At 41.9% G+C, this 27,108-nt stretch overlaps 1 protein-coding gene across 1 annotated transcript in view; it reads right to left on the reverse strand.

Moving 5' to 3' along the window:
* The window catches only part of LOC142200556 (dynein axonemal heavy chain 5-like), a 384,102-nt gene that overhangs the window by 319,869 nt on the left and 37,125 nt on the right, over positions 1 to 27,108 (reverse strand). The window contains exons 6-13 of the mRNA XM_075270991.1: positions 26,570 to 26,641; positions 22,395 to 22,496; positions 19,227 to 19,413; positions 11,296 to 11,461; positions 9,197 to 9,290; positions 7,995 to 8,093; positions 7,609 to 7,790; positions 576 to 695 (exon numbers count right to left, since the gene is read on the reverse strand). Coding sequence (XP_075127092.1) covers positions 576 to 695; positions 7,609 to 7,790; positions 7,995 to 8,093; positions 9,197 to 9,290; positions 11,296 to 11,461; positions 19,227 to 19,413; positions 22,395 to 22,496; positions 26,570 to 26,641 — 1,022 coding nt within the window. The remainder of the gene's footprint in view (positions 1 to 575; positions 696 to 7,608; positions 7,791 to 7,994; positions 8,094 to 9,196; positions 9,291 to 11,295; positions 11,462 to 19,226; positions 19,414 to 22,394; positions 22,497 to 26,569; positions 26,642 to 27,108) is intronic.

Here is a 27,108-nt window from a genome sequence, read left to right on the forward strand (position 1 = left end):
GTGCTTTCAATTTCAGAGTCGTCACCAGAGTCTGCATCCGGCCGTTGCTCCGGCGCCATGTTGGGGAAGGAGCGTGGTGAAGGTAAGCCTTTCTTCCTCACAAAGCGTTGTAGGTCTACATGGTGTTTGGCCATCTTGGGGGTTCCCGGGGTGTCCCCCTGCTTGTCTCTGCCGGTTTTGCCCATAACCGTTCGGTGGGATAGCTGGAAACGACCTCTTACAGTCCCGATAGTACGGAGCTCTACAAACTCGCGTCTATCATGCTGCGCGGTCAGGCCCCGCCCCAGATTATACCTTTTTTAATGGCTAACTCATAATGATGACAGAATATAACGTTTCGAAGCTCTACTGAAGACTACTCAACTACTGTGAGACTCAAGGTTTTTTTAATTTTTTTTTTAATATTTCATACCCACTGGCTAACACGGTACAAAAACAAACATTTTCTTCTTTATAACATATTGATATGAAAGGTATAGAAAAAGCTAAAACTGGTTCAGATACATAATGGATTAATTTGTTTGTATGATTGCATAAATATTTTAATAAATATTTTGACAAAATGATAGATTTACCTGAATTCAAATTGACGCTCATTTGGAGTTTCCTTAAGTTTTTCCTTAACCTTGTGGAAAGAAGCCTGATACTGTTCATTCAAGTACACACATTCCCGAATCCTTTTCAGAAGCTCTTCCCTAGGAAATAAACAATGTATATTCTAAATTACCATAACTATGGGATATGAATATGAATACCTTCTCTTCTAATCCTAAAAATGAAGAAAAAAAAAAAAAAAAAAAAGTATTGCAAATATATAGCAAATGAAACACTGTCTAGACTATTCTAGCTAAGTAGGCATTACGGTAAAAGTTAACAGACTTCATCTACCGGTAGTATGAGTAGTAGTATGTGATTTGTATAATAGCACACAACTACAATTTTAATTCTATGTTATGAATTTAATTTATATGGTCTCAGCATGCAGAGGGATTAGCTGTGTTTTCATGAAACTCCTGAGGCTTTGCTAATTGTGGTGAGAAAGTGGCCTACCAGAAGACGGTTTTCGGTACCAGACCTGTCCTCAGTATACCCCAGTGCAAGAACTGTAGGCTGTCTCCGAAATTGAACACCTCCGCTTTTCCTTTGGCCCAATTTCTCCTGGCCCCCGGCTCTCCTCCTGTCTCCTCCTGCTCTGACACTCTTAAGATAGCCAAGGCTGCCTCACCAGAACTACAGGTAGTTCCCTTACCTTCTCCAGCAGCATCTAGCATCTCTGGCCTGAAACCAGAGACCTCTGCCAGACTTGCAAATATTTAATATCTAAATAGTTATGCAGATTACTCAGGTGGGTGAGATGAGAAAACTCCAGAAGGAATGTTTGTTCTCAGCAGACAACTTTCGTCTGTTGAGCATTTTGGTAAATTCTCAGTATTGGGCTGGATTTTTAGGAATGGCAGGTAGGTTGGTAGTGGGACCTGTCATTCAGCTCCAGTAGCAGACTGTGGGCAGAGCTTGGCTGGAGAGCCAACAGAGAGGTCATATTTTTGGAGCTGTGTCCTGAATGATTCTACTAGCTGTTGGATTTCTGTTATTCTAGGTGAGGTAACCTATTCTATGTTTAGTTAGAGTCTAGCTGGGCAGGTATTTATTTTTGTATTGTTTCCTCTATAAGGTGTGTACGCCCTGGTAGGCCAGAGAACTTGCATCTATTCTTCTGCAGGAACTCTCTTGCCTTCTGTTTCTGGGACACTGAGAGGGTCTCATTCACATGGACTGGAGGGATTGGTGGCAACGAATCACCCACCTCTGTATTTGAAGCCACCACGGATTCCCTCTGGTTCAAGGGACTACGGAAATGTGGGGCCTGGCCAATAAAATCTTTTGAGAATCCTCTCCTGTGTTTTCTCCACCCCTAGGTGTCCTCTAAGCACATGGGCCATATCAAATACCATACAGCGGTATGGCTTTGGTACAAGAAGCTGCTCCACAATTTCCCCATTACTTTTTGCAACCCGATACAAGAGGTCATTATTCATAATTATTCATTCAAAATGTGGGAATTGGTGGTCAGCATTAGGTTCCTGAGGCACATTGTTTACAACTGTCACATTATCACGAGCATTAGCAAGAGTGGGATCTCTCAATTGTGCAGTACCAAAATTATGCGGTGAGATTTCTAATTCAGGTATATTAGGGTCAGGGGCTGGGGAAGAGGCATCATCTTCCTCTCCAGCTAGGACCTGTAATGGAAAGGTGTCGCTCCCCTCATGGGAGCACTTTGGGTGTAGGCGGGGTTTCCACATTTGGTTGTGTGGTTGTACCTTTTCCCCACAAATTCCAGAACAAAGGGAAATCACGTCCCAAAATCACATTAATGCATAAGTCTTTTTAAATCACCCACTTCATAATAAACAGATCCTACTATAGTCTCTGTTGTGACCTTGGAAATAGGGTAGTCCTTGACATCCCCATGGATGAAACAAACACTCATACGTTTGTCCGGGATAAAGTCCCAAGCTATCAAGCTGGCATGCACCAGACTGACCAGGCTACCAACAACGCCTGGACAGAATGGCCATTCACCAGAACTTGGCAGACCTGAGGCCCATTCTCTAGTCCTGGTGCTGCAGTACAGACAGGTACACCCCCTCGATTACCTGACCAGCCATTGGCCTACAGTATATATATATATATATATATATATATATATATATATATATATATATATATATTATATATATATATATATACACACACACACACATACACACATATACACACACAGTACAGACTAAAAGTTTGGACACACCTTCTCATTCAAAGAGTTTTCTGTATTTTCATGACTATGAAAATTGTAGATTCACACTGAAGGCATTAAAACTAGAGATGAGCGAACACTAAAATGTTCGAGGTTCGAAATTCGATTCGAACAGCCGCTCACTGTTCGAGTGTTCGAATGGGTTTCGAACCCCATTATAGTCTATGGGGAACATAAACTCGTTAAGGGGGAAACCCAAATTCGTGTCTGGAGGGTCACCAAGTCCACTATGACACCCCAGGAAATGATACCAACACCCTGGAATGACACTGGGACAGCAGGGGAAGCATGTCTGGGGGCATAAAAGTCACTTTATTTCATGGAAGTCCCTGTCAGTTTGCGATTTTCGCAAGCTAACTTTTCCCCATAGAAATGCATTGGCCAGTGCTGATTGGCCAGAGTACGGAACTCGACCAATCAGCGCTGGCTCTGCTGGAGGAGGCGGAGTCTAAAATAGCTCCACACCAGTCTCCATTCAGGTCCGACCTTAGACTCCGCCTCCTCCGGCAGAGCCAGCGCTGATTGGCCGAAGGCTGGCCAATGCATTCCTATGCGAATGCAGACTTAGCAGTGCTGAGTCAGTTTTGCTCAACTACACATCTGATGCACACTCGGCACTGCTACATCAGATGTAGCAATCTGATGTAGCAGAGCCGAGGGTGCACTAGAACCCCTGTGCAAACTCAGTTCATGCTAATAGAATGCATTGGCCAGCGCTGATTGGCCAATGCATTCTATTAGCCCGATGAAGTAGAGCTGAATGTGTGTGCTAAGCACACACATTCAGCACTGCTTCATCACGCCAATACAATGCATTAGCCAGTGCTGATTGGCCAGAGTACGGAATTCGGCCAATCAGCGCTGGCTCTGCTGGAGGAGGCGGAGTCTAAGATCGCTCCACACCAGTCTCCATTCAGGTCCGACCTTAGACTCCGCCTCCTCCGGCAGAGCCAGCGCTGATTGGCCGAAGGCTGGCCAATGCATTCCTATGCGAATGCAGACTTAGCAGTGCTGAGTCAGTTTTGCTCAACTACACATCTGATGCACACTCGGCACTGCTACATCAGATGTAGCAATCTGATGTAGCAGAGCCGAGGGTGCACTAGAACCCCTGTGCAAACTCAGTTCACGCTAATAGAATGCATTGGCCAGCGCTGATTGGCCAATGCATTCTATTAGCCCGATGAAGTAGAGCTGAATGTGTGTGCTAAGCACACACATTCAGCACTGCTTCATCACGCCAATACAATGCATTAGCCAGTGCTGATTGGCCAGAGTACGGAATTCGGCCAATCAGCGCTGGCTCTGCTGGAGGAGGCGGAGTCTAAGGTCGGACCTGAATGGAGACTGGTGTGGAGCGATCTTAGACTCCGCCTCCTCCAGCAGAGCCAGCGCTGATTGGTCGAATTCCGTACTCTGGCCAATCAGCGCTGGCCAATGCATTCTATTAGCTTGATGAAGCAGAGTGTGCACAAGGGTTCAAGCGCACCCTCGGCTCTGATGTAGGAGAGCCGAGGGTGCACTTGAACCCTTGTGCACCCTCAGCTCTGCTACATCAGAGCCGAGGGTGCGCTTGAACCCTTGTGCACACTCTGCTTCATCAAGCTAATAGAATGCATTGGCCAGTGCTGATTGGCCAATGTATTCTATTAGCCTGATGAAGTAGAGCTGAATGTGTGTGCTAAGCACACACATTCAGCTCTACTTCATCGGGCTAATAGAATGCATTGGCCAGCGCTGATTGGCCAGAGTACGGAACTCGACCAATCAGCGCTGGCTCTGCTGGAGGAGGCGGAGTCTAAGATCGCTCCACACCAGTCTCCATTCAGGTCCGACCTTAGACTCCGCCTCCTCCAGCAGAGCCAGCGCTGATTGGCCGAATTCCGTACTCTGGCCAATCAGCACTGGCTAATGCATTGTATTGGCGTGATGAAGCAGTGCTGAATGTGTGTGCTTAGCACACACATTCAGCTCTACTTCATCGGGCTAATAGAATGCATTGGCCAATCAGCGCTGGCCAATGCATTCTATTAGCGTGAACTGAGTTTGCACAGGGGTTCTAGTGCACCCTCGGCTCTGCTACATCAGATTGCTACATCTGATGTAGCAGTGCCGAGTGTGCATCAGATGTGTAGTTGAGCAAAACTGACTCAGCACTGCTAAGTCTGCATTCGCATAGGAATGCATTGGCCAGCCTTCGGCCAATCAGCGCTGGCTCTGCCGGAGGAGGCGGAGTCTAAGGTCGGACCTGAATGGAGACTGGTGTGGAGCGATCTTAGACTCCGCCTCCTCCAGCAGAGCCAGCGCTGATTGGTCGAGTTCCGTACTCTGGCCAATCAGCGCTGGCCAATGCATTCTATTAGCCCGATGAAGTAGAGCTGAATGTGTGTGCTTAGCACACACATTCAGCTCTACTTCATCAGGCTAATAGAATACATTGGCCAATCAGCGCTGGCCAATGCATTCTATTAGCTTGATGAAGCAGAGTGTGCACAAGGGTTCAAGCGCACCCTCGGCTCTGATGTAGCAGAGCTGAGGGTGCACAAAGGTTCAAGTGCACCCTCGGCTCTCCTACATCAGAGCCGAGGGTGCGCTTGAACCCTTGTGCAGCCTCGGCTCTGCTACATCAGAGCCGAGGGTGCGCTTGAACCCTTGTGCACACTCTGCTTCATCAAGCTAATAGAATGCATTGGCCAGCACTGATTGGCCAGAGTACGGAATTCGGCCAATCAGCGCTGGCCAATGCATCCCTATGGGAAAAAGTTTATCTCACAAAAATCACAATTACACACCCGATAGAGCCCCAAAAAGTTATTTTTAATAACATTCCCCCCTAAATAAAGGTTATCCCTAGCTATCCCTGCCTGTACAGCTATCCCTGTCTCATAGTCACAAAGTTCACATTCTCATATGACCCGGATTTGAAATCCACTATTCGTCTAAAAAGGAGGTCACCTGATTTCGGCAGCCAATGACTTTTTCCAATTTTTTTCAATGCCCCCGGTGTCGTAGTTCCTGTCCCACCTCCCCTGCGCTGTTATTGGTGCAAAAAAGGCGCCAGGGAAGGTGGGAGGGGAATCGAATTTTGGCGCACTTTACCACGTGGTGTTCGATTCGATTCGAACATGGCGAACACCCTGATATCCGATCGAACATGTGTTCGATAGAACACTGTTCGCTCATCTCTAATTAAAACTATGAATTAACATATGTAGAATTATATACTTCACAAAAAAGTGTGAAACAACTGAAAATATGCCTTATATTCTACTTTCTTCAAAGTAGCCACCTTTTGCTTTGCACACTCTTGGCATTCTCTTGATGAGCTTCAAGAGGTAGTCATCTGAAATGGTCTTCCAACAGTCTTGAAGGAGTTCCCAGGGATGCTTAGCACTTGTTGGCCCTTTTGCCTTCACTCTGCGGTCCAGCTCACCCCAAACCATCTCGATTGGGTTCAGGTCTGGTGACAGTGGAGGCCAGGTCATCTGGCGTAGCATTCCATTACTCTCCTTCTTGGTCAAATAGCCCTTACACAGCCTGGAAGTGTTTGGGATCATTGTCCTGTTGAAAAATAAATGATGGTCCAACTAAACGCAAACCGCATGGAATAGCATGCCGCTGCAAGATGCTGAGCTAGCCATGCTGGTTCAGTATGCCTTCAATTTTGAATAAATCCCCAATAGTGTCACCAGCAAAGCACCCCCCACACCATCACACCTCCTTCTCCATGCTTCACGGTGGAAACGAGGCATGTAAAGTCCATCCGTTCACCTATTCTGTGTTGCACAAAGACACGGGGTTGGAACCAAAGATCTCAAATTTGGACTCATCAGACCAAAGCACAGATATCCACTGGTGTAATGTCCATTCCTTGTGTTCTTTAGCCCAAAAAAGTCTCTTCTGCTTGTTGCCTGACCTTAGCAGTGGTTTTCTAGCAGCTATTTTACCATGAAGGCCTGCTGCACAAAGTCTCCTCTTAACAATTGTTGTAGAGATGTGTCTGCTGCTAGAACTCTGTGTGACATTGACCTGGTCTCTAATATGAGCTGCTGTTAACCTGCGATTTCTGAGGCTGGTGACTCGGATGAACTTATCCTCCGCAGCAGAGGTGACTCTTGGTCTTCCTTTCCTGAGGCGGTCCTCATGTGAGCCATTTTCTTTGTAGCACTTGATGGTTTTTGCAACTGCACTTGTGGACACTTTCAAAGTTTTCCCAATTTTTCTCTCTGACTGACCTTCATTTCTTAAAGTAAGGATGGACACTTGTTTTTCTTAGCTGCTTTTTTCTTGCCATAATACAAATTCTAACAGTCTATTCAGTAGGACTATCAGGTGTGTATCCACCTGACTTCTGCACAACACGATTGATGGGCCCAACCATATTTATAAGGCAAGAGATCCCACTTATTAAACCTGACAGGGCACACCTGTGAAGTGAAAGCCATTTATAAGACATTTTTTCAGTTGTTTCACACTTTTTGGTAAGTATATAATTCCACATGTGTTACTTCTGAGTTTTGATGCCTTCAGTGTGAATCTACAATTGTCATGAAAATACAGAAAACTCTTTGAATGGGAAGGCGTGTCCAAACTTTTAGTCTGTACTGTATATACATTATATATATATATATATATATATATATATATATATATATATACCCCCCCCCACACACACACCACACTGTTATGTGAAATTACTGCACCATGTAACTTTTATTACTATTTCAATATCACTGCTGTATGGCAAATCTATTTATAATGCCAGTTTAAAATGTAATGTAATACCATACCTTTCAAGATCCCAGATCTTAACCACACCCTGATTCAGATAAATCTTGCATGTGGTCACAATTTGATTGGTGACTTTTAGGAAGAGAGATGTCATATGTTCTGAAGTATTATAATACTGGGATGTACTGTAGATCATGCGAATGCTGTTCATCAAACTTGGAATGTGTTCTACCATTGTAGCCTAAACATTTGAAAGCACAAATATATTGTCAAGCATTGACCAATGTGCCCCACATTTATCAAAGACTTTACCCACCATCATATTGTAGTAAAACCTGACCGACTATATCCTACTAAAATTAAAAAAAATATATATATATTTGCTATCATTAACCAAGCCAAAACTTTATAGAGCAATATACAGTAATTTAGCCCAAACACTTACAGGAGAGGCTTTGCCCAGTGGTCCAAAGAACCTGTCTAGTGTGTACAAATATTTTACATTGTCCTTTGCTTCATTGGCAGCATTTGTTACATTGCAGTCCTGTCCAAAGGTAAAAGAAAAACATCAAACAGATAATTACATTGACAAATATAGGCACAAAATATTATTATTACTGGACTAACTCTTGTTCTCCGATTTAGTGACTTCCCAGAATAGAGATAAGATGTCACACTGCAATGCAGAAACTCTCCATTTAAGTAGAATAAATTGGTCTCAGTTTAGCTCTAGGACATGAAGGATTTTGTTCAAGACATATTTCAACTGTGACACTGGCTATTGTGCTTTTATAGACTGGTAGTAATTCAAGTGCAGTAAACTTAGGGAGTTTCAGATAACCAGATATCTAGCACTTTCTTCGGTTCAGGGAATGTTTCTGAACTGCTAAGAAAAAAAGCATTTGCAAGAGCTAAACTCTACCAGCAATGCACAACTCGAAATGGTATATAAAAAGCCTTAATTGCCTAAATTTACTTTCTATCTGATGTTATTTCTACTTATTTATTGCATGTACTGTGTTAATATGGTAAATAATGGTCTGCAATGTCAGCAGCTCAAACTTTATTAAATATGTTTAAAGTAAAGATTCTCTTTATGCATACTTGTACAGTGTATCAGGGTATGTTCACACTGAGTCTTTCTCCGGCTGATTTTGAGTCAGAATCCGCTTTAAAAAAAAGACTCCCATTCATTTCGGTGGGAGTCAGTAGTGGTTTTTTTCTCTAGCTGATTATTTCAGCTTGAGGGGGGAAAAAAAGTGACGACCTATCATCAGGCGGATTCCTCCTTGAAAAACCCATTGAAATTAATGAGACGCTGAAAAAACACAATACTTTTTTTTTTATCATGGTTATTGATGTGCTTTTCTACTTGTTTTTTTTAAAGGGAATTTTCTAGGTCCAAACAGTGTGCTTGAGCCAAAAAAAAAGTGGCAAAAACGGCAATGACAAACCGTGACAAATAACACATCATGTAAAAAAAAAAGCAACAAAAAAACTGTTTCCTAATTTCTGAAGCTGATTTTTTTAGGTTGCAAAGAACTGTGTGAACATACCCATATACCATATACATAAATTTCACATGCAAAATAAAGATCCATTGTACATTATGAAGAACATACAACAGCAAAATAAAAGCAAGTGTACCAGTTCTTTCCATTGTTTCAACATTCTGGACTTGGCTGCTTGTAGGATGCTTAAAACCTTCTTGACTTTAGGGCTTTTAATCTCATCTAAAAGACTTAAGAAAAAAAAAATGTATCTTTAATTATTGAGTAAGTTAGAGAAACAGTATTGCAGGTAAACTCCATTAATGTGAGGGGCTCTGCTGCAATGCCCCACACCTTGTGTCCAGGTATGGCGCTATTTTTGGAAGGAAGCAGCCATGTTTTTCATACCTAATGGGATAAACATTTAATCAATCTGATATGCATATCTTCTAGTTAAAATGTTTTTATTTATTTTTCCCCACACTCCTCACTCAAACAACAAACCTGGGTGAGGGGTTGACCTTCTATCTGAGGCCCGTTTCACATCTTCGTTCGGTATTCCATTCAGGGAGTCATCATGGGGATCCCCCGAACGGAATACTAAATACATTGACAAGTGGTGAGCAATTAAAGCACACGGATCCCATAGACTATAATAGGATCTGTGTATTTTCCACGTGGTCCCCGCACGAATCATGCAGAGAGGAAAGAAGTTCATGAAGTACTTTTCTCTCCACATGTTCCGTGCGGACATCGCGTGGAAAACATATGGACCCCATTGTAGTCTATGCTGTCTGTATGCCTTCATTGCTCACCGCTTGTCATTGTGTTCAGTGTTCTGTTCAGGGGGGTCTCCATGCGGACTTCCCAAATGGAATACCTAACGCAGATGTGAACCAGGCCTAATACCTGCTCTTTCACCCTAACCCTACCCACTCTTACACTTCCTTCTTTGGAAGTGCACTCAGTGCTCATACATTCACCCTCCAATCTCCAAGTGGCTGTCATCTACCAACCACCAGGACCTCTCACTTACCATCAACCACTTCACCACCTGGCTCATGAACTTCCTTTCAACTGACATCCCTATTATCATCATGGGAAAAATGAATATCCCCATTAATGCAAATCATCCATCTGCTTCTAAATTCCTCTCTGACCACCTCTATTGGGCTTTTACTGCAGTCTTCCATTGCCACTCACAAAGAGGAAAACACACTAGGCCGAATTATCCCCTGCCTTTCTTCACTATTCAACCTCTTATACCACTATCTCTGACCACAATTTACCACTTACATTCTCATTGCTTTCCTCTTCAGCAGCCCTCCACTCCAGAAACAAACACCCCTCTTCTCACAGGAACCTTAACCGCATTGACAGTGACCCATCTTCTGACCCTTTTCAACTACTTTATGCCATATGTTTACTCCAGGACACAGATGTTGTCACTGCTTTCTATGGCACCACCACTAATTCAGGCCTTGACACAGTGGTCCCCACACATACCAGAGACTGATTGGTCAACCCTGACATACAGTTCTGACACAACCCCCCCCCCCCCCCCAAAAAAAAAAAAAAAAAAAAAAAAAAAAAAACCTAAGATGTGCTTCACCTCTGCAAATCATTTCTATTTCACCACACTTATATCAACCCAAAAACTCAAGCAACTATTTCATACCTATAACTCCCTTCTTCATCCCCTGACATTAATTTGCCTCTTATTTCAAAAACAAAATTGACACCATATAAGTAGGCTTCAACCAGCAACTCCTGCAGTCACTTTACTCAACTGTTCAGTGATTTTCCTCTATAACCCTCTCCACCATCACCAATGAAAAGATATCTACCCTAATTTAAGAATCGCACTTTACCACCTCTGCACTTGAGCCAATCCAATCACACCTTATCCCCAACTTAACTGAATTTTTTTTCTGCATGCTAGCATCACACCCATACTTAAGAAGCCCTCTCCTGTCGACTCTAGCGAATCCCATCCACACATTGCTAAAAAAAATATACTTGGTAGAGTTTTTGGTAATTGCAGCATGTCAATTAGTCCAAAGAGTAAAGCTTTCTCTGTAGGTATATGTGAAAAGTGTCATGCTCGAAAAACTGCGATGTGTTTCCTCCACAGTTTTTCCCGCGGTGCCTTTTTGCAGTGGCCAACTTAGACTTAAAACCATATTTATTTAATACCTTAAAATGCCCTTTATTGCGGCTCAATACATTTCTGCTAAAAAGGAAAATGGTTAAAACCTGTTGAAGGATGACATTCGTGACTTCCAATGTTCTAGCTCTGCAGAGGGTCCGATGTCATCAGCTTCTTTCCTCATCTGTTCACTTTCTGCAAGAACTTGCTCAATCTGCTTAATCCACACAGAAAGCATTCCTTCCAGCTTCTCAGTCACTTCACTGTTACCTCCTACAGAACATAGCAGTTCAGTACAAAACAAAGGCAGCGTAACCCGGTATAAACCCAAGCATCATTCTGTATAAACCGTTTTATAAAAGTGACAAATAACTTAGAAGGGTTCTCCAGTTGTTAGAAGAATGCAAAGTTATACAATTTTTCATATACTTTCTGTATCAATTTCTCTTGGTTTTCTGGATTTGTGTCATTATTGGTTTACTTCTAGTTGATAAAAATCAGTCCATGGTCATGTGATGAACACACAGGTGCACAGCTTGTAAGGCTGCATTGACACGGAGGAAAATGGTGAGGAATTTGATGTGCTAGCAGAAAAAGGAACCCATTGAAGTCAATGGGAGGCTTTTTTTCAGCTCTGAAATTCCACACCAAATTCCTCACCATTTTCCTCCGTGTGAATGGACCCTTATCTTATCTTATGGTAGAGTTGGAAGGGACCTCAAGGGCCATCGGGTCCAACCCCCTGCGAGTGCAGGTCTTCCTAAATCATCCCAGCTATATGTTTATCCAGATTCCGCTTGAAGATTTCCATTGATGGAGCGCCCACCACCTCCCGTGGCAGCTTATTCCACTCTCTCACTACCCTCACTGTCAGAAAGTTTTTCCTAATGTCTAATCTGTATCTCTTTCCCTTTAGTTTCATCCCATTGCTTCTTGTACTTCCTTGTGCTAATGAGAATAGGGTAGATCCCTCTGCACTGTGACTACCTTTCAGATATTTGTAGACTGCTATTAAATCTCCCCTCAGCCTTCTCTTCTGCAAACTAAACAATCCCAGTTCTTTTAGCCGCTCCTCATAGGACATGGTTTGCAGACCTTCCACCATTTTGGTTGCTCTTCTCTGGACTTGCTCCAATATATCGATGTCTTTCTTGAATTGAGGCGCCCAGAACTGTACACAGTATTCCAGGTGTGGTCTGACCAGGGAAGAGTACAGCGGAATAATGACCTCTCTTGATCTAGATTCAATGCTTGTCTTAATACATCCCAGAATTTTATTAGCCTTTTTTGCAGCAGCACTGCACTGTTGGCTCATGTTGAATTTGTGATCTACTATTATGCCCAAGTCCTTTTCCCCTATGCTATCACTTAGTTCTATTCCTCCCATACTATATATGTTTTTTACATTTCTGTTACCCAGATGTAGAACTTTGCATTTGTCCCTGTTAAATACCATTTTGTTCGCCTCAGCCCATTGTTCCAGTGTGTCTAAGTCCTTTTGAATACACTCTCTCTCCTCTCTAGTGTTGGCTATTCCTCCTATCTTCGTATCATCTGCAAATTTTATGAGTTCCCCAATAATTCCATCGTCCAGATCATTTATAAAGATATTAAAAAGTACTGGGCCCAGAACAGAGCCCTGCGGCACCCCGCTTTTGACTTTCTTCCAGTTCGATGTGTAGCCATTTAGTATTACTCGTTGTGCCCGATCATTAAGCCAGTTGTGAATCCACCTAACTGATTTTTTGTCAAAGCCATACTTAATCATTTTTTCAATAAGAAGGTTATGTGATACTTTATCAAATGCCTTACTGAAGTCAAGATATACTATGTCCACGGCATTCCCTTGGTCCAACCATTCAGTGATTTTGTTGTAGAAGGAAATCAGGTTAGTCTGATAAGATTTATTGGTCATAAAGCCATGCTGGCTCTGGTTAATTAATGCCTTCCCATCCAGGTACCGAAGTAAATGTTCCTTGACAATTTGCTCAAAGATTTTTCCTGCTATCGAGGTCAGACTTACCGGCCTGTAATTTCCTGGATCGTCCCTTTTCCCCTTTTTGTAGATGGGGACAACATTTGCCCTTTTCCAATCTAAAGGGACCACTCCTGTTTCCCATGACTTACCAAAGATTATAGCAAGGGGTTCTGTTATTTCCTCTGCTATCTCTTTCAGGACTCTAGGGTGTAAATCATCTGGTCCTGGGGACTTGGTTTCCTGTAACTTGGCTAAGTGCTCTGGTAAGTAATAGAGCTCCACACGAAAACTGTGTTCAAGATAATTTATTGTAGCGAATGAGTGAGTACTTTCGGTCTATTTTTCGACCTTCCTCAGACTCTACATAGAACATAAAGAGACATTCCGTCATGACAATGCAACATGTTGTAACAGCACATGCTGTAAAATGAAACAAAGGAACAAAATATAGACATTTATAACATAAACAAATCACGAACATAAAGCCATGTGTCAGCCAGAAGTGAGTATACATCAGCAGTAGAGTTAGGGCCTGGGTAGTAGTAGTATATAGTGGTCAAGGAAAATTGTCAAGTCAGAACAAAAGCCAAAACAGAAGTTAAAAATCTAACATTCCAGCAGAATGATCCATAGATAGAGGAAATGTTGAAGTATATTATATTAGAATGAAGCTGCATGTGTTATCCCATAAACAAAAACATATAGACATAGCAGAACAGAGGTAGTCACCTGTTGTTTCAGTAGTCCAGTATACATAGGGAATTAACTTAGTTCTGCCTATTTAAATTAAAAAGTGCATAACATAAGTACAGTTGCCCCCCATAAGAAGGAAGTATACATGTGATAGCAATGCTCGTTGCCAGGGGTTCTTACCTCCCGCCCGTCCGGGCCCGCACAGGGTTAATGAAAATGCCAAAATTCTGCAGAGATGCGCAGCAGGGAAGTGCCTCTGGCGAAATGAAGATGCGCGCCATATCAGCGTCCCTGCCCGCCTTTAAAAAGGGGAGTTCCGGCCTCTTCCTATTGGGCCGACGCGCGCATGTCTATGGACGTTCAGGCCTGATAGTAACTGCGCATGCGCGCGTGCCCGACAGGCAAAGAGACTGCCGGCCGCGGCAGAAAGTATCTGCCCAGAAGCGCATGCGCACTGGGGAAGTGCGATATAATAGAAGATCGCAACAATGTGCGTAGAGGAATGAGGAGAAAAGAGCAGGGCTGTCATGAAGGATTATAGGACAGGGATGGGAAATGGCTGAAGGAAGGAATATTATCAAGTATTGGAAAATAAGAGACAAGAGAAAAAACACCGTGTAATTAGAAGGGACCAAGTGAATATAATGAAAAGCAATAATGAGGATGAATAAGAAGTAAAAAAGGCCCAAAATAAATAGAAAAGTAGTAAAAAAGTAAAGAGATTTAAGCAATAAAAAATGAAAAATAAAGATTGAAAAAATAAAAATAAAAAATAAAGGAATGAATGAAAAAAATAAAAAATAAAAAGATAATAAAAATAAAAAATATAAAATAAAAAATAATGAATAAAAAATAAATAATAAAAATTAGTAAAAAGGATATATTTTTTCATGCGGGCCCAGGCGGTAGTCGGGGGGCAATCTTAACGAGCCTGTGAAGAAAGAAGAAGAATGGATTATCAAGATAATGGGAACATCATGCAAATAAAGAGATTTTCAATAAAATGTGTTACGAGAACAAGTAGGAACACCTTAAATGAATGCCTGTACTTCGTATTCTCGATTAAGACCCCTAGGCTCCATAGTCTGGAGCCTATAAATCCAGTACGCCTCTTTTTTTAACATCAATATTCTATTGCCACCCCTTCGAGGGATGCTCACTTGCTCGAGTACCTGGAATCTTAACTGCGAGATGTTATGCCCCATTCTATCAAAGTGTGCTGGTAAGGGCAGCAGTAGGTTGCGGCAACGAATGTTAGACTTGTGCTGCTTAATGCGGTCTCGCACACGCTGGGTTGTCTCCCCAACGTATGCGAGACCGCACGGACATTTTATCAGGTACACGACAAAACTTGAATTGCATGTAAAGTAGTCCCTGGATAATATTGTTTCCCCTGTTTGTGGGTGATAAATCTTTTCCCCTTTTAACACATTAGAGCATTGATGACAGGATAAACACGGAAAAGTACCTTTCCGTGGTGTGCTAAGAAATAATTGACGTGACATCTTAATCTCAGAGCCTAGATCGGCTCGAACCAATCTATCTCTGAGGTTCTGTGGGCGTCTGTAACAGGGGCGAAAGTTTTTATGGAATGATGGTATCTCGGGGTGAGCTTTGGCTAAAAGTGGCCAGTGTTTTCTAATGATGCCATGAATTTTGTAGATAAAGGGATGGTAAGTGTGTACTAGTGTGATTCTACTGTCATCCTTGTCACGATTAGAGATTTGTTCTTGTGGGCGATCCTGCCTAGTTTGTTGCAGTGAATCCGAAAGCAATTTATGAGGATAACCCCTGGCTCTGAATTTGTTTTCCATCTCTTTGAATCTTTTTTCCCTGATCTCGGGATCCTGAACTATCCGTTTCACTCTACAAAACTGTGATTTAGGAAGGGATTTTTTTGTTGATGTCGGGTGGCAGCTCTCGTAATGCAAAAGACTGTTTCTATCTGTCTTTTTTGTGAAAAGGTCTGGACAAAGTGTGCCGTCCTGTTTTTTAGAGATCATGGTGTCCAGGAAACTAATCTTTTCTGTGCTGAAATGGAGCGTAAATTTGAGTTCAGGCCAAACGTTATTGATGTATTGGGTAAAATCATTGAGACTTGAGGCTGATCCCTTCCAGATACAGAAGATGTCATCAATGTATCTCTTCCAGGTCACCGCATTAAGCAGCACAAGTCTAACATTCGTTGCCGCAACCTACTGCTGCCCTTACCAGCACACTTTGATAGAATGGGGCATAACATCTCGCAGTTAAGATTCCAGGTACTCGAGCAAGTGAGCATCCCTCGAAGGGGTGGCAATAGAATATTGATGTTAAAGAAAAAAGAGGCGTACTGGATTTATAGGCTCCAGACTATGGAGCCTAGGGGTCTTAATCGAGAATACGAAGTACAGGCATTCATTTAAGGTGTTCCTACTTGTTCTCGTAACACATTTTATTGAAAATCTCTTTATTTGCATGATGTTCCCATTATCTTGATAATCCATTCTTCTTCTTTCTTCACAGGCTCGTTAAGATTGCCCCCCGACTACCGCCTGGGCCCGCATGAAAAAATATATCCTTTTTACTAATTTTTATTATTTATTTTTTATTCATTATTTTTTATTTTATATTTTTTATTTTTATTATCTTTTTATTTTTTATTTTTTTCATTCATTCCTTTATTTTTTATTTTTATTTTTTCAATCTTTATTTTTCATTTTTTATTGCTTAAATCTCTTTACTTTTTTACTACTTTTCTATTTATTTTGGGCCTTTTTTACTTCTTATTCATCCTCATTATTGCTTTTCATTATATTCACTTGGTCCCTTCTAATTACACGGTGTTTTTTCTCTTGTCTCTTATTTTCCAATACTTGATAATATTCCTTCCTTCAGCCATTTCCCATCCCTGTCCTATAATCCTTCATGACAGCCCTGCTCTTTTCTCCTCATTCCTCTACGCACATTGTTGCGATCTTCTATTATATCGCACTTCCCCAGTGCGCATGCGCTTCTGGGCAGATACTTTCTGCCGCGGCCGGCAGTCTCTTTGCCTGTCGGGCACGCGCGCATGCGCAGTTACTATCAGGCCTGAACGTCCATAGACATGCGCGCGTCGGCCCAATAGGAAGAGGCCGGAACTCCCCTTTTTAAAGGCGGGCAGGGACGCTGATATGGCGCGCATCTTCATTTCGCCAGAGGCACTTCCCTGCTGCGCATCTCTGCAGAATTTTGGCATTTTCATTAACCCTGTGCGGGCCCGGACGGGCGGGAGGTAAGAACCCCTGGCAACGAGCATTGCTATCACATGTATACTTCCTTCTTATGGGGGGCAACTGTACTTATGTTATGCACTTTTTAATTTAAATAGGCAGAACTAAGTTAATTCCCTATGTATACTGGACTACTGAAACAACAGGTGACTACCTCTGTTCTGCTATGTCTATATGTTTTTGTTTATGGGATAACACATGCAGCTTCATTCTAATATAATATACTTCAACATTTCCTCTATCTATGGATCATTCTGCTGGAATGTTAGATTTTTAACTTCTGTTTTGGCTTTTGTTCTGACTTGACAATTTTCCTTGACCACTATATACTACTACTACCCAGGCCCTAACTCTACTGCTGATGTATACTCACTTCTGGCTGACACATGGCTTTATGTTCGTGATTTGTTTATGTTATAAATGTCTATATTTTGTTCCTTTGTTTCATTTTACAGCATGTGCTGTTACAACATGTTGCATTGTCATGACGGAATGTCTCTTTATGTTCTATGTAGAGTCTGAGGAAGGTCGAAAAATAGACCGAAAGTACTCACTCATTCGCTACAATAAATTATCTTGAACACAGTTTTCGTGTGGAGCTCTATTACTTACCAGTTTTGACGGGGTGGGACCCTATCTCCACCAACGGGACAGCAACTGTATCCCTGTTTCAAACTTGGCTAAGTGCTCTCTTACTAGACCTTCGCTTATAGTCAGCTTGGAGTCCTCCTTCCCCTCATCTCCATCACCATTAATGTCGATATTTCCATTAGTTTCTTGGGAGAAGACGGATACAAAATATGAATTTAGTAGCTCCACCTGCTGTTCCACCATGTTAACTGTTTCTCCTTTGTCATTCTTCAGGACTCCAATGGTCTCCTTCACTTTTCTTTTGCTTTTAACATATCCCCAAAATCCTTTTACCTTACTCTTTGCCTCTTTTGCAAGCTTCAATTCGTGTTCAGCCTTAGCTCCTTTGATGCTTGTCTTGCAGAGTCTGCAGACTGCTGTGTACTCTTGCTTAGGTATAGTTCCCATCTTCCACTTTTTGTATGTTTCCTTTTTCCTTTTTAGCAGGTTATGTAATTTTTTGGTCATCCATCCTGATATTTTTAGGTGCTTCCCATTTTTCTTCCTTCTAGGTATTGTTAGTTCCTGTGCTTTAATTATTTCCCTACGGAAGATTTCCCACCCTTCATATGCTGTGACCCTAAACAGTCACAGCATAGTAAATCAGGGTTCTGTCTTGTAACATGACGGGCACATGTGTGTCCATTACATGACCATGAACAGATTTTTATCAACTAGTAGTAACAAAGAAATTATATTGAAAACATTTTCATTAAACAAACAATAACATTTATTGGCTATAATTAGAAACCATTTTAATTATATGCACACCATGTTATGGCATCTGAATCGAATGTGTATAATTAACTTATGCTAATTTTATACTATGTTACCAAGGCATAAAAAGGGATAATTGGTGGGGGTATCACGAGAATGGGGTCCTATTTCCCTATCCCTAAGTGGCTGATTAAGAAAATGTGTTGCTACTCCATTCATTCTCTATGGGACTGCAGCAGATAGCTAAGCATTGTTTTCAGTTATCTCTGGCAGTCCCATAGAAGTGAGTGGAGCAGCTGAACTGTAATTTTTGTGGCATAAACCCTTTTGTCAACCAACTCCAAAGACATGCTAATTGGGAACTTAGATTGTGGGCCCTACATAGGACAAGGACTAATAGTGTCTGTAAAAGCATTGCAAAATATGTTGACACTATACAAGCAGGAGAAATAAATAAACCCACCCCGAAACCTAACCTATTCCACAAATAGGTTTAACAGGCCACCATTCACACTTGATCAATCTAATTTCTGTAGAGCATTTGATAAACAATTGAATGGTAAGAGTTGAATGCCAACCTGCAACAACCAGGCTGTCGACATGGTTGGCAGACTAGAGGGGAACTAATAAAATAGATTTCCTATCTATGGCCATATACAACAAAGGCTTTTTGTTCCTAAAAAATCTGAGCTGAAGGGGAGTATGTCTGCTGATATATATTTGTAGTCCCTATATATTTGTCTTTCATGATAAAATATGAACATACCTGCAGCTATAAATTCCGACGGACTTTGTAAGCTATCCAGGAAGTTGCTGCTATCCACTTTTTTAAGTTCAATTTTTCCATCCAGATTATTGTTTGCTGATGATAAAGTTGCAACAAACTTATCCAAAGAGTCTAAGAACTCTTGAATTTGGGAATTCTGTAGACCATCCTTCACAGCACCCCAGTTCTAAACAAATATTAGAAATCAGAGATGTTTAACATGACAGCAAACAGGTCATGTGTACATAAAAGGCAAATGGAAGTGTTTGGGACCCTGCACACGGAGTTACGCTCTGCTCATTCTAACGTAAAACTCGTTCAGAATGAGCGCGTAAAAACCAGATCCCGTTGATTTCTATGGGTGCCGGCATACGTGCGCTACCCATTGAAATCAATGGGAGGCTTTTTTCCCTATTGCTTTCAATGTGATACACGCAGATAAAAGGGCCTAATCAGCAGGGAATCTTGAACAGAAATTACACAGCAAGATTAAGAAGAACATTTATTATTCCTGCATCATGCTGCAATCTCTGCCTCCTATTGAAAACAATGGGAGGCAGAATCAGGGCAGAATCTGCCAATGAATTGGGGATAACATTCTCCCCAAAATCAGCATCAAATTCCACCATGTGAACATACCCTTAGTGATCCCATGAAAAAAGCCTGATCATGTGAAGCTTTCTGAACTATGGACAACCACAACCTACAGAAGATTTCATGGAGGGGAGGGGGCAAATCACATACTATTACAGTAAATTAGAGTGTGCATGGCTGTGACTGAACATAGACGGCATGTGAATGAGTGTGTGTCACCCATGTCTCTAGTGCCCCATTCAATGAGGTCAGTGAGTACGGGCCGCAAAACGGACGGGAATTGTCTCATTCCCGAGTTTTGCACATGGCCCCGTATACGGGACTGTGAAAATACATGATCGTATGTATGGAGCCAAAGAAATTAATGAATCAGTGTACAAGCCGCGAAAAACACGGCTAGCACAGTGACTGTGCACATAGTTGCATGCATAATGCCTAAAGTAGCGTTTATTAAAACCATGTTGTGCCAAACAAGCCCTCTTATCTCGTGTTACCCGTTTCCTCATACTTTGTAAACAATGTGAGCAGGGCCTTCATTCCTATTATTTGGTATGTTAGACATTACAGTGTAAAAAAAAAAATAGTTAACCTCTTTTCCATTGCAGGCATTTTTCAATTTTCTTTTTCAACTTGCATTGCAAAAGCTATAACATTTTTTTCCCACTCACAGATCTGTATGAAAGCTTAATTTTTGTGGGACAATATGTAATTCAAAGTGGTACCATTTATTATTCCGTGCAATGCACTAGGAAGCTTGAAAAAAAAAAAAAAAATCAAAATAGAGCAAAATTGGAGGTTTTGTGACTCACAAGGGAGAAGAGGGTGAACTTGCAAATGAAACATCACAGCAGCATGTGACTTCAGATAGGGGATTGATTTATTACTGGTGATTTCATTGCAGGGGAGAGAGGAGGGGTACACACAGAGTGAGAGCGGGGAGAGGAATCATGGGCACTGTAGTTTCTTCACAGATTCTCTACATGTAAATAACAGTGATATAAGGAGTCTCAAGTAAAAAAAAAAAAAAAAAAAAGTGAAGGAATGGGTGCAAAAGGAAACAGTGAGTATTTAGAACTGCTGTGGATGTATTTGCAGATAATTTTTGGAAGCTGGATAACCTCTATAAGTTGTCTTGGCCATATTAGAGACTATGTTTCATGCGGTTAGCAAATGATATTGTTGATATGGAATGTGGGAGTTGATTAACTTTTCCACATTAAACAAAATCCCCCCCTATCAGTTTTTCTGCTGCTAATGTCCCCATTTTGGCTGTGGGCGTGTATAATAAGGAGCAGTCTGCCCCTCCCTTATCCATTATAACTAGCTTGGTTAGCTTACATGTAACTCTGCCAGCAGTATCTTTATAAGAGCAATCATATAATTGAGAAAAGCCCAAGTGACCATCATATAAGACAGCGTTTCCCAAACTGTGCTCCGGGGAACACCAAGTGCCCTGCGAACCATCTACAGGTGCTCCGCGATATGGTGATAATACACGGTTAACAATAAAAAAAAAAAAAAAAAATAGATAAATGTGCGCATGCCCAGAAATCTAAAGACACAGGGAGAGGCCGTTCCAAGCAAAGATAGAGGCAGTGCTGGAGATTTCTCTCGCAGCATTGGGGGCTCCCCCAGTACTGTTTGAGTGCTGGGGACCTCCCCCAGTGCTGCGAAGAAACTCATTTGCATACAGAAGAAAACAGGGATTTCTACCGAACGGCGGCGCGGACAAGACATCTAAAAGGTAGGAGAAGAATAGCCCTTCCTAAGGTCATTCCTACGTGTTAGGGACAAAAAATTGCTTTTTAATTATTGAATCCCTTTAAAGTGTATTACATTTTGGGACAGAATCACATGCTCTATGACATGAGACGAAGTTGTCTGAAAAGTTAGTGACCATTTAATGGTTATCAATTTAATTACTAGACTCAATTTTTCTTCAAATGTTCCTCCAGTTACAAATACTTTTCACAAATGAATAATACAGGTAAAAATAAGGATATTTTATCAAGGATATTTGTTTCCTTCTCTACTTAAGCTGTTCTCCTGCTTCTTATCTTCAACCCAATTGCTTGTTTTAATAATATTTGTATATATTCAGCCTCACACAGCCTATTATCTACAAACATAGCAGTACTAAAAGGTGTACAGAGAAGCAGATTGTAGGGGCAGCAATTATATAGGGTGTCTTTTTGTATCCCCTTCCCTCTTCATAGACTTTTATTGAGAAAGTAACTCCACTTGATAAATGGAAATGAAAATATATTTACAAAGTTTCTTATTTTCACCTGTATTATTCATTTATGCAAAGTTGTTTATAACTGATTTATAAATATGAAGGAATTGGCATAGATATAGTGGTTGCAAAGGTAGCAAATGGGCCCAAAGACCTCTTTACATAAGACTCCAGTATTATAGACAAAACATGGTAAGTGAGGGCCCATTACATACTTTGCATTGGGGCCTAGAAGCTTCAAGTTAGGCCTCTGTGTGAAGGATTCACACAAAGCAATAATTTATCAACCACAGATTTACTGTATGAACAGGCATTGTTCACATAAAATACAGCATTACCTCCTGACACTTAAGTGCTGGCACCAAAACCCGGGCAAGTAAGATTTCTAGGCCTTGAAGTATGTTGCCATTTGTACATTCAAACATACTGAAGTTCACCTCCTGTAAGAAAAGTGATACGAGTGATATTTTTTTTTACATATTTTCTCACTTTTATTATTATATTCACATCTGCTTCAGGTCTATTCTAGAAATGTTATTCATTCAGTTGCTATAATATTGTATAAATGTGAATTCGCATATAGGAGATGATACAAGCACTTGTACCGTGGCTTGCAAATGTATTCATACCCCTTGAACTTTCACATTTTTGTCACCTAACAACCACAAACTAAAATGTATCGTATTGAGATTTTAAGTGGTAGACCAACAAAAAGTAATACATAATTATGAAGTGGAACAAAAAAATGTTATGAGGTTTTCAAAATTTCAATCAAATATAAATCTGTAAAGTATGCCTTGCAAAAGTATTCAGCCCCCTGTACTCTGATACCCCTAAATAAAATCTTGTGAATTCAATTGCCTTCAGAAGTTACTTAAAGAGGACCTTTAATGTCCTTAGGCACATACGGTTTTATATACCGCTAGAAAGCCAAAAGTGCGCTGAATTCAGCGCACTGTCGGCTTTCCCGTTATGTGCCCAAGGACTGGAGATATCCTTGCCATTATAATGGCAACGATCTCAGTCCACTTTTAAAAGGGCATTCCTGACAGTCTAGCTGGGCTGTGAGAAACACCCCTATTGACAGTACTCGTCTATAGCGCTTTACTGTCAGATGGGGGTGTTCCTTACCGTCCAGCCATGAAGCTCAGCTGTAAGGAATGCCCTCCCCCCTGACTGTACTCATCTATAGACTAATACTACGGTGCCATTCTTAAGAGCTCAGCGTCATGGCTGGGTGGTAAGGAATGCCCCCTCTGACGGTACAGCGCTATGGACGAGTACTGTCAGGAGGGGCTTTCCTTACAGCCCAGCTAAACTGTCAGGAATGGCCTTTTGAGAGTGGACTGAGATCATTGCCATTATAACAGCAAGGAGATCTAAAGTCCCAGGGCACATAAAGAGAAAACTGGCAGACTGCTGAATTCAATGCACTATCTGCTTTCTAGCGGTATATACAGAGCAATTAGGTCTGGCTATGTACGCTCAATCCAGATATCCAGGGTGTGCACCCCAAAAACCTAGGTGGGAGACACAGAAATTCAGTCAGGCTATGTATGCTCAATTCAGTTTTTCACGGTGTGTAACCCCAAAACCTACCTGGGAGACACAAAAATTCAGTCAGGCTGTGTATGCTGAATCCAATTTTTAAGGGTCTACCCCCCAAAGTTTAGTGGGAGACACAGCAATTCAGTCAGTCCATATACGCAACATCCAGCTTTGCTCCACTGAACCCCCCAATGCTAAGTGGAAGACAGCCATTCATTCAGTCAGGCCATGTATGCTGTACCCCCCCCCCCCCCCGAAGTTAAGTGGGATATACAGCAATTCAGTCAGTCTACACATGCGACATCCAGCTTTCCACATGCTGTACCGCCCGAAGCAAAGTGGGAGACAGACATTCATTCAGTCAGGCCATGTATGGTCAAACCTGTTTCTAATGCTGAACCCCCCCCCCCCCCCAAAGCTAAGTGGGAGACAGCTGTTCATTCAGTCAGGCCATGTATGGTCAAACCCGTTTTTAATGCTGTACCCCCTGTAGCTAAGTGGGAGACACAGCAATTCAATCAGGCTACATCAGCTCAATCCAATTTTAAAGAGTCTACCCCTCAAAAACTAAGTGTGATACATAGCAATTCAGTCACGCTATATCAGCTCAATCCAATATCATGCTATAGCAGCTCAAACAGGTGCAGCATAGAGGGACACCCTCTGGCCCAGGCTGCAGTCCGAGGGTTCAGTGGCACAGGGACAATTAGCCACAATATGGCCCGGCTCCTGGCACTGCCAGCAGATGACAGTCTTTATCCCCTGTGTCACTACCTTATCCTGGGGAGCCCGAGATAAATTGGCCCTCTGGGCCTTGGGAGCTTGTGGGATTTGGGGGCGCCCCTTCACAAGGGACTGTGTAGCTCAGTATCACTCCACCAATGCATTGGCGTTTCTTGGGTCTCCATGCCCCACCCACCTCTGGATCTTACTTGGTAAAAACCTCAGGTACCGGTCTACGACAATCCACTCCACAATCTGTGCTGGGGTCAATGTCTCCAGTTGGAGCCACTTCCAGACAAGCTGGACAAGGTGGTGCATTTGGGACCTTGGTGGTAACGCCTCCTGGTATTCCCACTCATGGACTCTTTGAGCCCGGACATTCTGGACCACACCCAGTCGGGCCAGGATTTCTGCCTTCACGCGCTGGTAATCACCTGCATCCTGTTCACTCAGGTCAAAATAAGTTTGCTGGGGCTCAGCAACGAAGAAAGGAGCCAACACCTCTGCCCAGAGCTGCGGTGGAAGCCTCTCACGGGTGGCCACTCTTTCAAACCCAGACAGATAGGCCTCTACGTCGTGCTCTGACGTCATCGTGGTCAATGCTTTATGGACTTCTTTCCTAGCATCCCACTCTGGCTTTGCTGGGTCGGCCTTTTACTGAGCAGCATGCAACATGGACATCTGCTTGGCCAAAAGTTGGTTGGTCTCCTGTTGCGCTGCATTAGCTCTGCATGTCTCTGCTGCAACAACCTGTTAGCCTCTTGCTGCACTGCATTAGCTTGCTGCTGCTGATTAGCCAGTACCAGCTGTTTCACAATCTCTTCCATAACTGTGGCTTTCTATTTCAGCTTGTGTATGTCTCACTGCACTTATGCCCGCATCCGAAGCACCATAAGTGGGGAATCGCTCAGGTAGATGCTTGTAGCAGTGCAGGAAACAGGGACACAGAAACTGGATTGCACACAAGTTTAGGCTTTATTCACTTGTAGCGCATACAATGCCTTTGCAGAGTCAAAGAATAAACAAAACAAATACCTTCTCGGCTGAGAAAACTAACTTAAACGTAAGGAAACTTTTCCCTGACTGTACAGGAGACTGGCTACCAGTCTCCCACCTTGGCAATAACAACGGGTGGCACAGTGCCTGCTTTGGATGTCCGGTCTGAACAGTTCAACTCTGTCAGTGTGGTGCCACACTGCTAGTCTTCACACTCAGATTGTTATTAGGGCCTGAATAGTCAGCTGACCTCCCTGGTGTGGGTCTCACCACACACCCTTTAGGTGCCTGGCTGGAATATACTTGTCTTCCCAGACTACACCCTTCACTCTCTCACACCTTGCATAGCCTTTAGAAAGGCTATTTGACACGTACCTTTTGTATGTAAATCACCTCAGTGGTTTTTGAATGAGTCCGTATTTATATACATGCTAATTAGCCTCTTGGTGCACCACGGAAGTTTCATCGTGCACCCTCTGCCTATTCTTTACTATGTATGTGTACAGCACAGGCTGCTGCTGATGACTTCATGTTTCCTGTTTGCACACACAGATAGGAAAGAAGAGCAAAGAGGAGTGCTGCTGGGAACTTCCTGTGCTGGCTGGAAGCTATTTAGCATATGAATAAAAACAGGCTCATTCAAAAACTCCTGAGGCAATTTACATACAAAAGGCACGTGTGGAATAGCCTTTCTAAAGGCTATGCATGTATGTGCTTAGTTAAAAATGACTTTTCCCAATGATAGAGCCCCTTTAATGTGTTACAATAGCCCAGTCAAAGTCCAGACCTAAATCCCATTGAGCATCTGTAACAAGACATTAAAATTGCTGTTCACAGATGCTCTCCATCCAATCTGGCTGAGCTTGAGCTATTTTGCAAAGAATGGGCAAAAATCTCAGTTTCTAGACATGCAAAGCTGGTAGAGACATACCCCAAAAGACTTTCAGCTGTAATTGCAGTGATAGGTGGCTCTACAAAGTAGTGATATAGGGGGCTGAATACTTTTGTATGTCACACTTTTCAGATTTTTATTTGATTTAAATTTTGAAAACAATGTATCATTTTGATTCCACTTCATCGGCTACCTGGTGTTAATCTAGAATTTAAAATTTCAATAAAACACATTTAAGTTTGTGGGTGTAAATTGATAAAATGTGAAAAAGTTCAAGGGGTATGAATACTTTTATAAGTCACTATACATGACCAAGTTTGATCTTTATGTATATTATTACAAGAAATCTCTCACCTGAATAACGTTGGCTGTAGTGATTGCTTTATCAGTTGTGCGCAAAAAGAAGAGGCATGTTCCTGTTAACCCCTAAATAAGAGACAAATGTTAATTTTTTTATTTTGATCCTATTTTCTGTATTCTGATCGCTTTACAAAATGGAATCCCTTACTACAGTATGACAAGTATTAGTAATAAATCCCATAACAAACGAGTTGCTAGTTGCAGTAAGGATTCATTTACAATAAGGCTGAATTTAAATCTCCATCTGGATTTCAGTTTTTATGCTTCATTAATCCTTTATGCGACGCAGACGTTTTTAATTTTTTTGTTTTAATTTTCTAATCCTTGCATTCCAGAAGCCATAACTTTCTTACTTTTCCATTTACGTAGTCATATGAGGGCTTGATTTTTGCATGACAAGTTGTACTTTAAAATGACACCATTTATTATTCTGGACAACGTATTGGGAAGCTTTAAAAAATTCAGAATGAGGTGGAATTAAGAAAAAAATGCATTGCCATCATTTTCTTAGAGGTTTGTAAACGGACACATAA

The sequence above is a fragment of the Leptodactylus fuscus genome, chromosome 4 (assembly GCF_031893055.1).
Source record: "Leptodactylus fuscus isolate aLepFus1 chromosome 4, aLepFus1.hap2, whole genome shotgun sequence".
Lineage (NCBI taxonomy): Eukaryota > Metazoa > Chordata > Amphibia > Anura > Leptodactylidae > Leptodactylus > Leptodactylus fuscus.